Raw genomic sequence first — 18,165 nt, 5'->3', positions numbered from 1 at the left:
CCTCCATTCAAGCATATTAAAGCAAATGAAAGACAATGTTGGGCAGTTGACGAAGAGTCCAACAACAATTAGACTGCTTTCCTTTATTTATCCCATTCCCTTCTCTCCTAAATCCCTTGTTCTCTTGCAGTGACAAATATTAAACAAACTTCCAGTGACTCCACCTAGACCTGAAATGTTAATTCTGACTTCTCGTCATAGACACTGCCAGACTTGCTGAGTTTTTCCAGCAATGTACAGCATCCACATTTTTATTTTAGTTTTGAACGTTTCTCTTTGTTTGGTTATTGCTGATCCAACATTAGCTTGTAAACCTAAAATCTAGATTCAAGTGGAGGCTTTCTAAAGGAAAAATGGTATTTTTTCTGAAGAAACAAATTGGGAAATTACAAACCTAAATAAGTGAAATTATCTGTAATTATGAAAACTATTTTGAGGTGGGACTGAAAATCAAACACAATCATTTTCGCATCAAGAAAAGTTTTCTCCAGGACTATTTAAAAAGATTTGAGGGCAAGTTAATCTGTTACCTCATTAATTTTGAACCTTGCATGTTACCTAAAATATGGAGGTGGTTTTCAATCTTTCACTGCTTTGATTGTGAATAATTAATAGCAGTGACAATTTGGTTATCGTTTGAACTAACAAATAATTTAGGTATTTAGGTATCATGACCATAATACTTATACATAAAAAGTATATTGTGAAGCTTCATGAAGTTTTGTATAAGATCTTTAGAGATCTTTGATGTTTTCTCCACCATACAGACTAACTGAAAACTGTAGCATGGTTGACCCTGAGCTGTTCTGGAAAAGCTGTAATTCTGACCATTGCCTGATCAATTCGACAGAACTAGACTGTATGAATATACAAACAGCTGCTGACATATGTAGAGTAAATGGATGCGTTGACTGGAGACCTTCAGCACCTGAATGTCGTGAGTATCTAAAGAATCTAAGAAACTTGGTAATCTGTTTCATGTAAATGTTCTCTTTTAATTTGAATTGCAATTTTGAAATGATCTATAGTCTATTTTAATAGATAAATTGGGAATTATTTTAGTTCTGCACGGGTTTTGAGAGCACAGCTATTGGAGGGAAAAGTGGATTAAACTGCCAGCCTATATGGGGCATGTTAACTCCTCGGTACCCCTGTATGTTTCCAGTATGCTGGCTGAAATGGGGAGAAAGTTGACTAGTGGGTGAGATAACAACATTATACATCGAGAAAATACCTGCTACAAAATACTATTGCTGAGAAGTATCAACAAAGGATCAACTTACTACTTAGAGTTGGGCATCAGAGTGCAGTTTGCATCAGTTAAGTTGCTATGTTTTATATTCATTGTAGTTACTGGAGGAAGTGAGGGTGTGTTGAGGAAATGCACATTCCTTAGATGCTGGCACACAGTTATAACAGAATGACCTAATCATCTGTCACACCCTCGGTGTAGGGCATACATTGCACAAAATATGTGTACTTACAGGGAGCAGGTAATCAAGCATGAAGTGTTCGTTGAAAGGAATGTTTTATTGGAACCTTTGGATATAACATCTTTATTTTCATAGAATCCCTACAGTGTGAAAACAGACCATTTGGCCTAACAATTTCACACCAACCCTCCAAAGAGTAACCCACCCAGACCCATTCCCCTACCCTACTACTGCATATTTACCCCTAACTAATGCACCCAACCTACATATCTCTGAACACTATGGGCAATGTAGCATGGTCAATTCACCTAACCTGCACATCTTTGAATTGTGAAGGAAACTAGAGCATCTTGAGGAAACTCATGTAGATTCAGGAAGAAAGTGCAAACTCCACACAGGCAGTCACCTAAGGCTGGAATTGAACCATGCTGCCCATGGTGGCTCAGTGCTTTGATTAATTGGATTTATTTTCCACAGTAAAGCTATACCTGAGTAACAGGTTGAGCAATTCATCAACTTCACCAACACACTCCACCCTGACCTTAAATTTACCCGGACCATCTCTGACACCTCCCTCCCTTCCTGGACCTCTCTATCTCCATTAGTGAAGACCGACTTGACACTGACATTTTTTACAAACCAACAGTCTCCCACAGCTACCTGGATTACACCTCTTCCCACCCTACCTCCTGCAAAAATGCCATCCCGTATTTCCAATTCCTCTGCCTCCGCCGTATCTGCTCCCAGGAGGACCAGTTCCACCACAGAACACACCAGATGGCCTCCTTCTTTACAGACCACAATTTCCCTTCCTACGTGGTTAAAGATGCCCTCCAACACATCTCGTCCACAACTCACACATCCGCCCTCAGACCCCACCCCTCTATCCATAACAAGGACAGAACGCCCCTGGTGCTCACCTTCCACCCTACCAACCTTCGTATAAACCAAATCATCCGCCGACATTTCCACCACCTCCAAACAGACCCCACCACCAGGGATATATTTCCCTCTCCCTCCCCACCCCTTTCCGCCTTCCGCAAAGACCGTTCCCTCCATGACTACCTAGTCAGGACTACACCCCCCTACAACACACCCTCCCGTCATGGCACCTTCCCCTGCCACCGCAGGAATTGCAAAACCTGCGTCCACACCTCCTCCCTCATCTCCATCCAAGGCCCTAAAGGAGCCTTCCACATCCATCAAAGTTTTACCTGCACATCCACCAATATCATTTATTATACCCGTTGCTCCCGATGTGTCTCCTCTACACTGGGGAGACTGGACGCCTCCTAGCAGAGCGCTTTAAGGAACATCTCTGGGACACCCGCACCAATCAACCACACCGCCCTGTGGCCCAACATTTCAACTCCCCCTCCCACTCTGCTGAGGACATGGAGGTCCTGGGCCTCCTTCACCGCCGCTCCCTCACCACCAGACGCTTGGAGGAAGAACGCCTCATCTTCCGCCTTGGAACACTTTCAACCCCAGGACATCAATGTGGACTTCAACAGTTCCTCATTTTCCCTTCCCCCACCTCACTCCAGTTCCAAACTTCCAGCTCAGCACTGTCCCCATGACTTGTCCTACCTGCCTATCTTCTTTTCCACCTATCCACTCCACCTTCCTCCCTGACCTATCACCTTCATCCCTCCCCCACTCACCTATTGTACTCTACGCTACTTTCTCCCCACCCCCACCCTCCTCTCATTTATCTCTCCACCCTTCAGGCACTTTGCCTGTATTCCTGATGAAGGGCTTTTGCCTGAAACGTCGATTTTACTTCTCGGATGCTGCCTGAACTGCTGTGCTCTTCCAGCACCACTAATCCCATATCCTTCTAAACCGTCCTTATTGATATAGCCATCCAGATGTCTTTTAAATGTTGTAATTGTACCAGACTCCACCACATTATCTGACAGCTCATTCCGTACATGCAACACTCTCTGTGTGAAAAAGTTGTCCCTTAGATCCCTTTTAAATCTTTCCTCTCTTACTCTAAAGCTATGCCGTCTAGTTCTGGATTCCAGTTCTGGAACTGTGCACCTATACTCCAAGGTCTCTTTGTTTAGCGCACTCCCCAGGACCTTACCATTAAGTGTATAAGTCCTGCCCTGATTTGCTTTTCCAAAATGCAGCACCTCACATTTATCTAAATTAAATTCCATCTGCCACTCCTCAGCCCATTAGTCTGTCTAACCAAGATCCCATTGTACTCTGAATAACCTTCTCCACTGTCCACTACATCTCCTATGTTGGGTCATCTGCAACTTACTAATTAAACCTCCAATTTTCACATCCAAGTCATTTATATAAATGACGAAAGGCAGTGGGCACAGCATCAATCCATGTGGCACACCACTGATCACAGGCCTCCAGTCTGAACAGCAGTCTTCCAACACGACCCTTCAAGTCAGTTCTATATCCAAATGGCTAGTTCTCCCTATATTCAATGTGATCTAACCTAGCTAACTAATCCACCGTGAGGAACCTTGTCAAACACCTTACTGAAGTCCATATAGATAAAGTCCACCTCCGCCCTATCAATTCTCTTTGTTATTTCTTCAAAAAATTCAATCAAGTTAGTGAGACATGATTTCCCACGCACAAAGCCATGCTAACTATCCCTAATCAGTCTCTGCCTTTCCAAATACACGTCTCAGGATTGCCTCCAACAACTTGCCCACCGGCGATGTCAGGCTCACTGGTCTATAGTTCACTGGCTTTTCCTTAAGACCTTTCTTAAATAGTGGCACCACCTTTGCCAATCTCTAGTCTTCTGGTACCTCAGCTGTGTCTATTGATTGCCAGTGGCCCAGCAATCTCTTCCCTCACTTCCCACAGAGTTCTAGGGTACATCTGACCAGGTCCCAGGGATTTATCCACCTTTATGTATATTAAGACATTCAGCATCTCCTCCTCTGTAAAATAGACATTTTTCAAGATGTCATTATTTATTTCCCCAAGTTCTCTAGCTTCCATATCCTTCTCTACCATAAACACTGGTGCAAATTATTAATTTAGTACCTCTTCCATCTCCTGCAGTTCCACACATAGCTGTTCTTGCTGATCTTTAAGGGGCCTTATTCTCTCCCTAGTTACTTTTTTGTCCTTAATGTATTTGTAGAATCCATTTTGTTTCTCCTTAATCCTATTTACCAAAGCTATCCCATGTCCTCTTTTTCCCCTCCTGATTTCCTTCTTAAGTATTCTCCTACTGCTTTTATACTCTTCTAGGTATTCACTCGATCCCTCCCATCTGTACCTGACATATGCTTCCTTCTTTTGATTCTCTTTCATCATCTAGCATTCCCTACACCTATCAGCCTTGTTCTTCACCCTAACAGTAACACACCATCCCTGGACTCTTAGTTTTAAGTCTTTCCATTTTCCAGCCATCCCTTTGCCTGTGAATATCCGCCCAAATCATCTTTTGGAAGTTCTTGCTGAATACTGTCAAAATTAGCTTTCCTCCAATTTAGAATTTTAACTATTAGATTTCATCACTATTTTAAAACTAATAGAATTAAGGCCACTGGTCCAAAGTGCTCCCCCATTGACACCTCAGTCACCTCCCCTGCTTTATTTCCCAAGAAGAGGTCAAGTTTTGCTCCTTCTCCAGTAGGTACATCCACATACTGAATCAGAAACTTTTCATGCAAACACTTAGCAAATTCCTCTCCATCCAAGCCCTTACCACTATGGCAGCCCCAGTCTATGTTTGGAAAATTAAAATCCACTACCATTGTCAGTAGTTAGATTTCATTAGCTTAAATGCTCCTTCAGTGCTGCAATCCATTTTGGCTCTGTTGAACAATGACGTTTGTGTTCAAAACATAGATAAAAGCATAATACCCACCCTGACCACTCTAATAGTGCACAGAATGAAAATTTGAGCTTTCAACATTTTCACCATTGGCTCTCTTCCTGTGGCTCCAGGAGATTTGAGTCAGTCTGCAGGTTAGACCAGCTGACAATACTAAATGGGTACCTTGGTCAAGGTTGGTTGACTTGGAATGGCGGCTGGCTTTCTCAAGGTGGAAAGGATTTTTAGAAAGCTTTTGTGGTTTTCTGTTCAGTATCGATCAATAGAATATAGGATCATAAGGTATAGGATCAGAATTAGACCATTCAGCCTATCAATTCATTTCCACCATTTGACCAAGGCCCGTTTTTATTGAACTTTCCCAATGTCTCCTCAAAGGATTCTAACAGGTTTGTCAGGCATAAACTCCCCTTGAAGACGCCATGCTGACTTAGCCCCATTTTACCATGCACCTCCACACATTCTGCAATCCCATCCCTAATAATGGGATCTTGCTGACAAATGAGGTCAGTCAAAGTGGCCTATAAGTTCCCATTTTCTGCCTCCCTCCCATCTGAAATATTTGTGTTACAGTAGCCATTTTTAGTCCTCTGGAACCCATCCTGACCCCAGTGATTCCTGAAAAATCACTTCCAATGCCTCCACAATCTCCTCAGCTTCATAGAACCACAGAATCCCTATAGGGTAGACCATTTGGCCAGTGAGTTCACATCAACCTTCCGAAGAGCATCCCATCCAGACTCACCCACTACCCTATTCCTCTACCTATATTTCCCATGGTTAATCCAACTAACCTACACATTCCTCAACATTATTGGCAATTTGGCATGGCCAATACACCTAACCTGCACACAGCTGGGTGGAAACCAGAGCACCTGGAGGAAACTCATGTAGACATGGGGACAATGTGCAATCCACACAGACTGTCGCACGAAAGTGGAAGCAAACCCAGATCCCTGGTGCTGTGAGGCAGCGATCTAACTCTGAGCCAATGTGCCACTCCATCTCCTTCAGAGGTAGTCCATCCAGTCCAGGGTAGTTCATCCAGTCCAGGCAACTAATCCATCGCCAAGACTTTTAGCTCCTCTGCACTTCCTGTATAGCAAAGGCAACTACACTTACCTCTGCCCCCTGTCTATCTTGAAGTTCTGGTATGCTACTGGTTTCTTCTATCGTGAAGACTAATGAAAGGTATCTATTCATTTCTCCCACTATTTCTTATTCCCCATTACCACTTTACCAGCCTTATTTTCTAGCATTTCAATGTCCTGTTTTGTCTCTCTCTTGCTTTTTAAATAGTCTAAAAACATTCCTGCAACTTCTTTTGTATTTCAAAGAACATTGAACAGTACAGCACAGTTACAGTGTACAGGACCTTAGGCCCTCGCTGTTGTGCTGACCTTTTATCCTACTCTAAGATCAGACTCACCTACATGCTCTTCATTGTACTATCTTCCATGTGCCATCCAGGAGTTATTTAAATGTCTCTAATGTCTCTGACTCTACTACCATCGCTGGCAGTGCACCCACCACTCTCTGTATAAAGAACCCATCTCTGACATCTCCCCTAAATCTTCCTCCAATTACCTGAAAATTATACCCCTTTGTGATAGCCATTTCCACCCTGGGAAAAAGTCTCTGGCTATCTACTCTAACAATGCCTCTCATCATCTTGTATACCTCTATCAAGTGAGTACACCTCTGTCAATTACTAGCTAGCTTATCCTTGGCATTTCATTTCCTTTCCTTTTATTGCTTTTTTAGTTGTGCTTGGCTCATTTTTAAAGGTTTCCCAATCCTCTGGTTTCCAGGTAATCTTCATCACATTATATGCATCTTCTTTTGCTTTATCTTGCCTCATTCACCGCTCAGTATGCTTCTTTTTCTTTGGGATGTATTTCTGTAGTGATTCCTGAATTATTCCTAGAAACACCAATCCTTGCAGTTCCACTACCTTTCCTGCTAGGATCCCCTGCTAATCAAATCTGTCCAGCTCCTCCCTCATGTCTTTGTAGTTACCTTTACTCAAACGTAATATTGTTACATCTGATTCCAGTTTCTCCCTCTCTAACTACAGGGTGAATTCTATTATATGGTCACTTCTTAGGCTTCTTTCACCTTGAGCTTGCTAATGAATTCCTTTTCCTCGGTCTGCTACCAATCTGATTTTCCCAATTCGTCTGCATATTGAAGTTCCCCATGATTAACATAATCGTGCTTTCTTAAATGCTTTTTCTAACTCCTGATTAATTTCCTTCACCACATCCTGACCATTACTTAGGGGCCTGTACTCAACTCCCATCAGAGTCCTTTTTCCTTTGTGGTTCCTCAACTCTACCACCCAGGTTCACACTTTCTTACTATTCATTTAATTTCATTCTTACTAACAAGGCAAACCCACCTCTTCTTGCGCACGTGCCTGTTCCTTCAATAGGATGTATATCCTTGGTTATTTAGTTCCCAGCCCTGAACCCCTTGTAGTCACATCTCTGTGATAACCAGAACATTGTACCCACCAATTTTATTTTGCCCAACAAGCTCACTTACCTTGTTTGGCACACTGGGTGCATGCAAGCACAACACCCTCAATTCTGTGCTGAATGTCCCTTCTCTCTGTTGTCTCTTTAAGGTACCTGAAGTTAGATTTTTGATTCTTTCTGCACTCTGACATATTACTTGCCCTGGAAAGTTTAATAATCTTTCCTGACTCCTCTCCTCTTTTGATTATCTTTAAAGTCTATGTGACCACCTTATTTAGCCTTTCCATTGGGATTTTGGTCCTAGATTGGTGTAGATTGTGCAGTTTCCTCCTTTCCCAATATTGATGCCAGTGCCATATGAAACGGAACCCCTCTTTCCCACAGCACTCCTTTAGCCGTAATCTTCTTAGCTCTTTGCCGGTTTACTTGTGGCTGAGGTAATAATCCTATGATTACAATCTTCGAGGTCCTGTTTGTTAATTTTATGCTTAATTCCTGAAATTCCTCAAATAGAACCTCTCAAAGTCAGAGAGATTTACAGCACAGAGACAGACCCTTCGGTCCAACTTGTCCATGCCGACCAGATATCCCTACCCAATCTAGTCCACCTGCCAGCCCCCCGACCCTTCCTAATCATATACCCACCTTATCTATCTTGTTGGTGCCAGCATGGACCACAACAACTGAATATCCCCCCCTCTCTCTCCAGGTTCCTTTCAGGAAACCTAACTTGAGGTGTCCTTCACCTTGACACCAGGTAGACATCACACCATTCAGGCAGTCTTGACCTTGCTCACAAAACTTGCTATTTTCCCTCCTAATTATAGAATCTCTTATCTTTGTGCCCCCCCCCCCCCCCTTTGGAATGGTTTCCTGGTCCATGGTGCAGTGGTCAGTTTGGTCATTCTCTCTGTAAATTCTTTCCTCATCCACACAGGGAGGAAGTGCCTCATATCTATTGGACAAGGTCAAACGCTGAGAGTCCTTCAATACTCATCAGGATCCCTCTACTGCATCACTTGTGGTCTCACTCTCCTGTTCCTCACTTGTGGCCACATTTTAAATGTTTAAGCTATACCTGGAACACAAGATCAGGGTAACTCTCCCTCCTGACTGTGCATCACTGTCAGAAGCTCTGTTTCCAGCTCATCAACTTTGAGCTGCAGTTCCTACAGACACTGATGTGGCCATGGGATCTGACGTCACACAAGAACAACACATCACCTGTACTGTCATTTCTAATATAGTTAATTAGGTTTTATTTATTGTTGAAAAACCCTTATTCTCGAAGAGTTCCTAAATGATCGTACTCTTTCTGAATCTGCTACTATTTAAGGCTAATCCCCAAAGTTTCTCCCCAACCAGCCAATTGGACCACAACTTATCTATGATGTCACTTTCTCAAAAGGAATTGAACCAACATGCAGAGATCAGAATGATCGAAATCTCTGTGTTTAAGTCATGCTCTCTGTTGCTCATGTCCCCTACACACGTGAGTCTTAACATGTTCTAGCCGTTTAGTATGCAGCTGATATGTAAGCAAGATCACAACATCTTAGATCGCATCAAATCTGAGAAAAGGACAATAAATTAGACCAACACTCGTCAGATTAATGGTTGTCTTAGGCCCTGCAGGGTTATGTTCATAAAGAGAATGAGAGATCAGGGAGAGAAGACCCGATCTAAAAGTTCACCTTCATCACTGTTGTCAGTCTTATCTGACCTGACGATATCAATGTCAGTCACTTCCGTACTGTTTGCAGGATGGCAAGGTGGTAATAGTGTTAGCTATCTCACTACTGCAGAAAGGGTAGAACTGGGTGATCAAGGCATGTTACCATTTATTGGCTTTTCACTGCTTCCTGCACCTGATAAATCATTGCTCCATTCACTTCACACTTATTCCATACTGAGAGATAAAATCTGTTGACATAGCTGGTACAAAAATCCACATTCCTAAATAAACTATTGCCTCCAAATGAACCTGTTGGACTATAATCTGGTGCTATGTGAGTTTTAGCTTAGTATTACTCGTTTCATTTTGTTTAAAATTAGGCCATGGTTTTGTTTTCCATTTCTGATGGTGTACCCAACTGGTTTTTGTGTAATTTGTGGCCACATCTCTTATGTTTCTCGTAGCTTTTACCTGCAGAGCGCCGCTGGTTTATAAGCCTTGTGAAATGAAACAAGACGATTATTGTGAGCAGAAGTAAGTATGGTGCACTCTCTTTTGCATATTTTCAGTTTGATGCTGACTTCTATATTATCAAATGCTTATCTTAAGTGATCAACATTAAAATTACTTTACAGCTCATCAGTCTGAGTACACCAGGAAAACAAAATGGACGGTGGGATGTACCATTTCACACAGGCTTTGTGCTCGAAATGTTTCCTGCACAGCCTATCAATACATCTCAAAGAGACCTTATGCAACCTCAGCCTGTATTTCCTACAGCTCAAACAAATAAGCAGTGACTCGTTTGAAATTTAAAGTTGAATTTCAGGTTGTGAAAGGGGTACTGCAGTAGTCGAGCAGAAGTTTGATTTGCCATCATCACACAAATCCATCAACTCCAAGATCAGCAGCCTCCCTGCCATTTTGAAATCATTAATTATCAGCCGAACGACTGCAATATTACATTCCCTACCCTACAACACTCCCCATGTAAGTGCCTGAGAATCATATCCAATGGGAAATTTAACTTAATTTTCAGGGTTGCGTGGGACAGGGTCAAGTGTTCTCTCGTGTCATGCACTTCTCAGCCCATTACACGTGCATGTGAGAGTGGCATGAATATAACAACAAACATTGAGACATGGGTAAGCAGGAAGTTCTCACCCCCAGCACCAGATCCATGCAGGCACAGGTCTTCATCTGTAAGATGTCATCTCTCGGGTCCTCCTGAGCACGTTCTGCATTGCCACTCTGTCAGCTGGAGTTAGGAACAAAGCCATTATTAGTTCTCTTCAAAATAATATGGTTACTCTCTTTAAAATAACAATGGTTGTGCTCTCACTTTCAGTACATTGAAGAAAGGGTTAAAGTTGGTCACTTATGAAGAAGGCTGCTTTTGTCCAGATGGAATGAAGCTATCTGAAAACAAAACTGAATGTGTTTCTACATGTAAGCTTGCTTACCTTCATTTGATATGCAATTATTTTGCTAATTTTGTAGTCAGATAAAATCACAATAGTAATTACCACAAAACAACTTTTGATGACTGTTTGACATAAAGTCATAAAACTGACAAAAGTTTGTGTTGAATACCAGGTTGCCTGGACTCCAATGGAAGTAGGAGAAATGTAAGTGAATCAGAATTTGATATTTCCTCTATTCAGAACATTTTTGTAACAGTTATTTGTTAGTTGTGATTACGTGTGATAAAAGAGAATTTAGTTGTTTTCTTCATTCCATTGCACACTTTTGAAAAATAACATTGAATAATTTTTAGTGGTTATGAAGATACACTTGAAAAGAAAATCGATGGCATTTTATTAGTTTTATCCAGATCCGATTGTTTAATAAATCAAATGTAACAATTGCTTGAATCTCAGAAATGCCAGAATGTGAGAGAGTTGTATTTTGCAAAAACAATGCGTTCCTTCTTTAAGTCAGAAGATTCCACATTATCAGTAATAATTTTACCACACAGATTTGTTGAGAAGATGCATCTTTCTGTGAGAAGACCTGGGATATTAGCTGCAGGTGGAAATTGCATAGGTTATAAACCTGGGGATTGCTGTTTTAAGACTTTACACTAATAGCATTTTCCAAGTTTCTAGACTTGAATACGACAAAATAAAGAGGCAATTATGCTTAGTTTCTTTTCAATAAGTGTAACTATTAACTACTGAACAACAAGAATATGAACATAACTTCAATACAAACCTCAGATTGATTGTGTACCAGTCATTTATATACGTCACGTCTCCAGGGATTCACTGCTTTCCTACCTTATAATTCCTTTGGAATTTCCAGACAGCATTTTTTTATTCAGTCACAGCCACTCTGTTTTACAAAGTTAAGGTTTATAATTCCTATTCTTCCTAATTAGTTGTAAATCTTAGTGTGATAATAATTCAGAACATTGCACCTGGAAATCCAAAACATCTGATATATTCTTGCTGTAATTTCAGCAGAAATCTCTCACAAGACTTTAAAACTCGATGGGGAGTCGGTATAGCAGAGCCCAGTTAAGTGCACAGATTTTGGTGAGGCCTTATAAAGGGATGTAGCCTGAACATATTGATATCAGAAAAGGCTAGGGCTGGGACAGAGATTGAAGATATAGAAGTTCACTCAGAGAGAGTAACAGCCAACATATCCGATGAGGGAATGCACAGCAAATGGAGAGGCTGGCTAGGATCATGGTCTGGGACCTCAAAAGAATTTTCTTTTTAATATGAAAAACAACATTGTTCCCTTACAAAACCTTCCCAGCCTCTTCAGTGAGCGGGTACTTAAGAAGCAGCTCTCTTGGTAAGGGTACGGAATTGTTTGAATCTTATTGCTAACATTAGGAACCCTGGACAAATTAACAGAAGTCTAACTTAGATGCACATTCTCTGTTACTTTCATGTTTTGGATGTGAAGGTGCTGGTGTTGGACTGGGGTGGACAAGTTCAGAAGTCACATGACACCAGGTTTTAGTCCAACAGGTTTATTTGAAATCACAAGCTTTTAGGGTTCTGCTCCTTCATCAAGTGATATGAAGAGAAGCTCACCACTGTATCCTGGGGTCGTTTGACTTCAGACCTTCAGGTCTATTGTAGTTAACAAGTATATTGAGATTATTTCTGGTAGAAACTGTACATTTGTGAAAACCCTATTAATGAACATTAAATCAAGAACTGGTGACATTAAATTATTTTATTTATTTGACTGGAAAGTGTCCATTGAATTTATTAACTAAGCTGCATCTGTCATTCTTAGGAAGGTGAAAAGTGGGTTGATCCCAATGACGGTTGTGTTTCCTACACATGTTTTGAGTATGGAGTTGCAACAAGAGTAATAACTTGTTCCAACCAATCTGATTGTGATGAGGTTTGTACAGTGTATCATTCATGTTTATCAGATGTTCCTTCATTCTGATTTTTGTTCATTTTGCTTTTCTCCATCTCTATTCTTCTGTGATTTCACTTCTTTACGCCTTTCTCTTCTTTCTTTTTCAATTTTCAGTTTTTTTGCATTTATCTGAATTAAACTCCATCTGTCACTTCTCAGCCCATTGGCCAATCTGGTTAAGATCCTGTTGTAATCTGAGGTAACCCTCTTCATTGTCCGCTACACCTCCAATTTTGGTGTCATCTGCAAACTTACTTACTGTACCTCTTACGCTTTCATCCAAATCATTTATGTAAATGACAAAAAGTAGAGGGTCCATCACCGATCCTTGTGGCACTCCACTGGTCACAGGCTTCCAGTCTGAAAAACAACCCTCTGCCACCACCCTATGTCTTCTACCTTTGAGTCAGTTTTGTATCCAAATGGCTAGTTGTCCCTGTATTCCGTGGGATCCAACCTTGTTAATCAGTCTCTCATGGGGAACCTTGTCGAAAGCCTTACTGAAGTCCATATAGATCACACCTCTCACTCTACCCTCATCGATCCTCTTTGTTACTTCTTCAAAAAACTCAATCAAGTTTGTGAGACATGATTTCCCACGCACAAAGCCATGTTGACTATCCCCAATCAGTCTTTGCCTTTCCAAATACATGTACATCCTGTCCCTCAGGATTCCCTCCAACAACTTGCCCACTGTTCTATAGTTCCCTGGCTTGTCCTTGCCACCCTTCTTAAACAGTGGCACCACATTAGCCAATCGCCAGTCTTCTTACACCTCACCTGTGACTATCGATGATACAAATATCTCAGCAAGAGGCCCAGCACGTTCCAGGGTATACCTGATCAGGTCCTGGGGATTTATCCATTTTTATGCATTTCAAGATATCCAGCACTTCCTCCCCTTGAATTTGGACATCTTGCCTAATACCGTCAAAATTGGCCTTTCTCCAATTTAGAACCTCAACTTTTAGATCTGGTCTATCCTTTTCCATCACTATTTTAAATTTAATAGAATTATAATCGTTGGCCCCAAAGTGCTCCCTCACTGACACCTCAGTCACCTGCCCTGCCTTATTTCCCAAGAGTAGGTCAGGTTTTGCACCTTCTTGAGTAGGTACATCCACATACTGACTCAGAAATGTTTCTTGTACACACTTAACAAATACCTCTCCATCTAAACCCTTAACAGCCCCAGTCTATGTTTGGAAAGTTAAAAACTATAACCACCTATTATTCTTACAAATAATAACATCTCCTTACAGATTTGTTTCTCAATTTCTCTCTGACTATTAGGGGGTCTATAATGGAATCCCACTAAAATGACCATCCCTTTCTTATTTCTCAATTCCACCCAAATAGCTTTTCTGGATATATTTCCAGGAATATTGTCCCTCAGCACAGCTGTAATGCTATCCCTAATCAAAAATGCCACTCCCCCTCCTTTCTTTCCTCCTTTTCTATCCTACATGTAGAATTTGTATCCTGGAACATTAATCTGCCAGTCCTAACCATCCCTGAGCCATGTTTCTGTAATTACTGTGATATCCCAGTCACCTGTTCCTAACCATGCCCTGAATTCATCTGCCTTCTCTGTTCAGCCTCTCACACTGAAATATATGCAGTTTAATTTATCAGTCCTACCTTGTTCTCTGCTTTGTCCCTGCCTGCCCTAACTGTTTGATTCACTTCTGTTCTCAATTGTACCAGTCTCAGATTGATCTCTTTCCTCACTATCTCCCTGGGTCCCAACGCCACCCCCTACCTTACTAGTTTAAATCCTTCTGAGCAAATATAGCAAATCTCCCTTCCAATTTAGGTGCAATCCATCCTTCTTGTACAGGCCACCTCTACCCCAAAAGAGATTCCAGTGATCCAAAAATGTGAATCCTTCTCCCATCCACCAGCTCCTCAACCATGCATTCATCTGCTCCATCCTCCTATTCCTGCCCTCACTAGCTCGTAGCACTGGGAGTAATCCAGATATTACTACTTTCGAGGACCTAATTTTTAAATTCCTGTGTAATCTCCCTTCAGAATTTCAACCTTTTCCCTTCCTATTTCATTGGTTCCAATGTGTACAATGACCTCCTACTGGCCCATCTCCCCCTTGAGAGCATTCTGTACCCGGTCCGAGACATCCTTGATCCTGGCACCAGGGAAGCAACACACCATTCTGATTTTTCACTGCTGGCCACAGAAATGTCTGTCTGTAGCTCAGTTGAGAGAGTCCCATAACACAATTGATCTCTTGAAACCCGGCATACCCCTCATTGCATTTGAGCTAGTCTCAATACCAGAAACTTGGCTGTTCGTGCTACATTCCCCTGAGAATCCATCATCCCTTATGTTTTCCAAAACAGCATACTTGTATGAAATAGAGATAGACACAGAAGACTTCTGTACTAACAGCCTACCTTTCTTACATTTCCTGGAGTTAACCCATCTGTGTGACTGTATCTGTGGCTTTTCCCCCTTCTTATAACGCAATCCATCACATTCCCTTGCTCTTGTAAATTTCTCATTGCCTCTAACTGTGTCTCCAAACAAATTGATCTGATAGGATTCTCAACCAATGGCATTTATTGCTGATATAATCCTCAATAACCCTTAAACTCTCCCTCAACTCCCATATCCAACAAGAAGAACATATCACTTTACTAAAGGCCATTTTTTGCTCCTTCACAATCTACAGACCCAGAAAATAGCACTGTCTTATTCCTCTACAAAACACTGCTCCAGTTAAATTAATAGTTGTGGCTTATATTTTAAGTTTAATCAAGCCACTTATCTCAATAAAACATATAATCTAGAAAGAACACACTCTACTCACTACTGCAGACTTACTGTAAATATTCTCTTCTGTTTCTGTGCTGTGACCTCTCCCAAATAGGTTCCTCCAAGATTAGTTATGAATTTCACTGATAATGTTTCATTAAATGTATTTTAAATTGAATATATTGCAAAATGATTTGAGACATTTCTGGAAAAAAAGGTGGGACATATATTTATGTGGAGAGCTTGGTTTCCTATTTTTTAAACATAAATTAACACAAACGACCAACTTTATAAAATAATAAAAGTCTTAACATGAAAGATTCACAGAATATTTACATTCTTTTAACATTCTACTGCTATTTCTCTTTGTTTAGTCTCAGAAAATGTGGGATGAAAATAAATGCTGCTACAAATGTGTGTCACCATGTAAGAATTTCATTATTTACATTCAAATTTATTCATGTTCTCGTTGTTCTCTTGTGTTGCTGCACATGACTATTGTGACTAAAGTGTTGTACTTTATATGGAGAAGACTATGAGCAGAAACGTGCATCAGAAATTTGAAAAAAACAATTGTCTGCTTGGTTGTTCAAAAAGAATTTCAGGGAATGAATGTTGCTCTGACTTTCCAAGAAACAAAATGGATATTTTACTTTTCATTTAATATTTTCTAAATATTCTCCAGAACTTTTGTTGTAGTGGATTGTTGCAAATTATTCAAGCATTTGAATACTAACTCTAATCTTTGATGGCCCTTTCATAAAAAAAAGCAGAATAACTGCCTTCACTTTTGATCTAGCAACAATTTCTTCAACTTTGTTCATGAGTTGAGTTCATTTTCAAAGCAATTTGGTGCCATAAATTTTAGCATACATCTAAACTGAATACCCCGAGAAGAATCAAGTATGGCAGATAACTTTAGAGACTTGTACAAATAAACCTTTTCAATGGACCAATTTGACGTAGATTTTACAAACTATTTCAAAATGAAATGTTGTAATGTACCTGCTGTTGATACAAATAGATGTTGATTCTTCCTTACAGGAACAGTGCTTCACATTGTACAAATCATGTTGCCCAGCTTGGTGTGGCAACTGCTGGGTTGATCCAAAAGAAACATCATTTTCGGATTTGGGAGAGGACAGTTTTAACACAGATATAAAAGTACAAAAATATCTTATTCACACAGTGAATGCACCAAGCAATTCATAATGATACACAATATTAACAGACATTTGAAGTGCAAACCATTCATGCTCAGCACCACAGGTCATGACTCAGGATGCTGTAATGTTCTTTCATTCTGAGTTACATACAATATAATTATGAAATGTGACTACAGATGATCAGACAGCTACTGTCATAAGCCACTCATGGTTTCCATCGAATTCCTACAGTGTGGAAACAGGCCGTTCAGCCTAACAAGTTCACACCAACCCTCTGAAGAGTAACCCGCCCAGATCCATTCACCGACTACTCTACATTTACCCCGACTCATGCACCTAACCTACACATCCCTGAACACTATGGGCAATTTAGCATGGCCAATTCACCTCATCTGCACATCTTTGGATTGTGGGAGGAAACCCACGGAGACGCGGGGAGAATGTGCAAACTCCACATAGACAGTCACCTGAGGTGGGAATCAAACCCGGTACCTGGTGCTGTGAGGCAGCAGTACTAACCACTGTTCGACAGAGCTGCCCCCCTGTTTGGAGTGGCAAAGTGTTGAGTTTGTCCATCAATAGACTGAAGCTGTACAGAAACTGGGAAGTGAAAGAGTTTGAAAACTCACAAAAAAGTTATATAAGTTGACATTCAATAAAAATGATGTGAACAATTGTAAAGAGGCTAAACTTTATTTAACATCACAGATGAATTACATGGCTCACCATCCAAATGCAACGTTGCCTGCTATGCCCAACATTTGGATAGGTTTGGAGAAGCATTTACCTTTAAGAATCTATTGCCATTGTCATTATTTTGAGCTTTGCAATCATACTTATGTTCCAATCTAACATCTCTATATCAATTAGGAATCACATAACTAGTTTTCAGAAGTAAGAAACACAATTGATTTTTCCCAACATAATTCAGATGTGCCACATATACCAAGAGCAATTCATGCTACCACTCTATTGTCAATGGCTCATTATTACTTTCCTTGTTTTTTCTCATCATTAAAATTTAGTTTTTGTTTTTTCAGTGCTCCAATTCTTGATCAATTCTCGATTCTTTATGTTGTATATACCTTTGCCAATCACTTAGTTTGCTTCTCATTGACAGATGTCTCAATATGTTGCCCACAGAGATTCTGCAATGTGAACCAATCTTCTTGTGTGGGGGATCATGTTCTAGTATTATTGTGCTCAGATACATTTAAAATTCTAACTTTACAAATCAGCAGTCATTCAGGGATCATCCTTTTGTTTGGTCTAAATAATTAAACCTCTTCCTTGAAAAGCTTCAAGGTGATGCTGTGAATGATAAGTAGTATGATGCCATTAATTAGAAATGTTTCCTTTGTCATCTGGTTCTTATCTAATCTAGGATAAAAGGATAATAATCTCCCCATTTTCTGACTAA

The 18,165-nt window shown here is 40.6% G+C and overlaps 1 protein-coding gene across 3 annotated transcripts in view; it reads left to right on the top strand.

Annotated features, from left to right (window-relative positions):
- Positions 1-18,165, top strand: part of LOC122561450 (uncharacterized) — a 108,326-nt gene that overhangs the window by 86,688 nt on the left and 3,473 nt on the right. For all 3 annotated transcript variants that reach the window (XM_087999607.1, XM_087999606.1, XM_087999605.1), the window contains 6 exons: positions 768-937; positions 9,879-9,948; positions 10,763-10,863; positions 11,011-11,042; positions 12,673-12,783; positions 15,954-16,005. In XM_087999607.1, the coding sequence (XP_087855733.1) occupies positions 768-937; positions 9,879-9,948; positions 10,763-10,863; positions 11,011-11,042; positions 12,673-12,783; positions 15,954-16,005 (536 nt within the window). The remainder of the gene's footprint in view (positions 1-767; positions 938-9,878; positions 9,949-10,762; positions 10,864-11,010; positions 11,043-12,672; positions 12,784-15,953; positions 16,006-18,165) is intronic.

This window comes from Chiloscyllium plagiosum, unplaced genomic scaffold (genome assembly GCF_037043375.1).
Source record: "Chiloscyllium plagiosum isolate Xiang-an unplaced genomic scaffold, Cpla_swu_hap1 HiC_scaffold_23, whole genome shotgun sequence".
Classification (NCBI taxonomy): domain Eukaryota; kingdom Metazoa; phylum Chordata; class Chondrichthyes; order Orectolobiformes; family Hemiscylliidae; genus Chiloscyllium; species Chiloscyllium plagiosum.
This window is presented reverse-complemented; position numbering and strand designations above follow the sequence as displayed.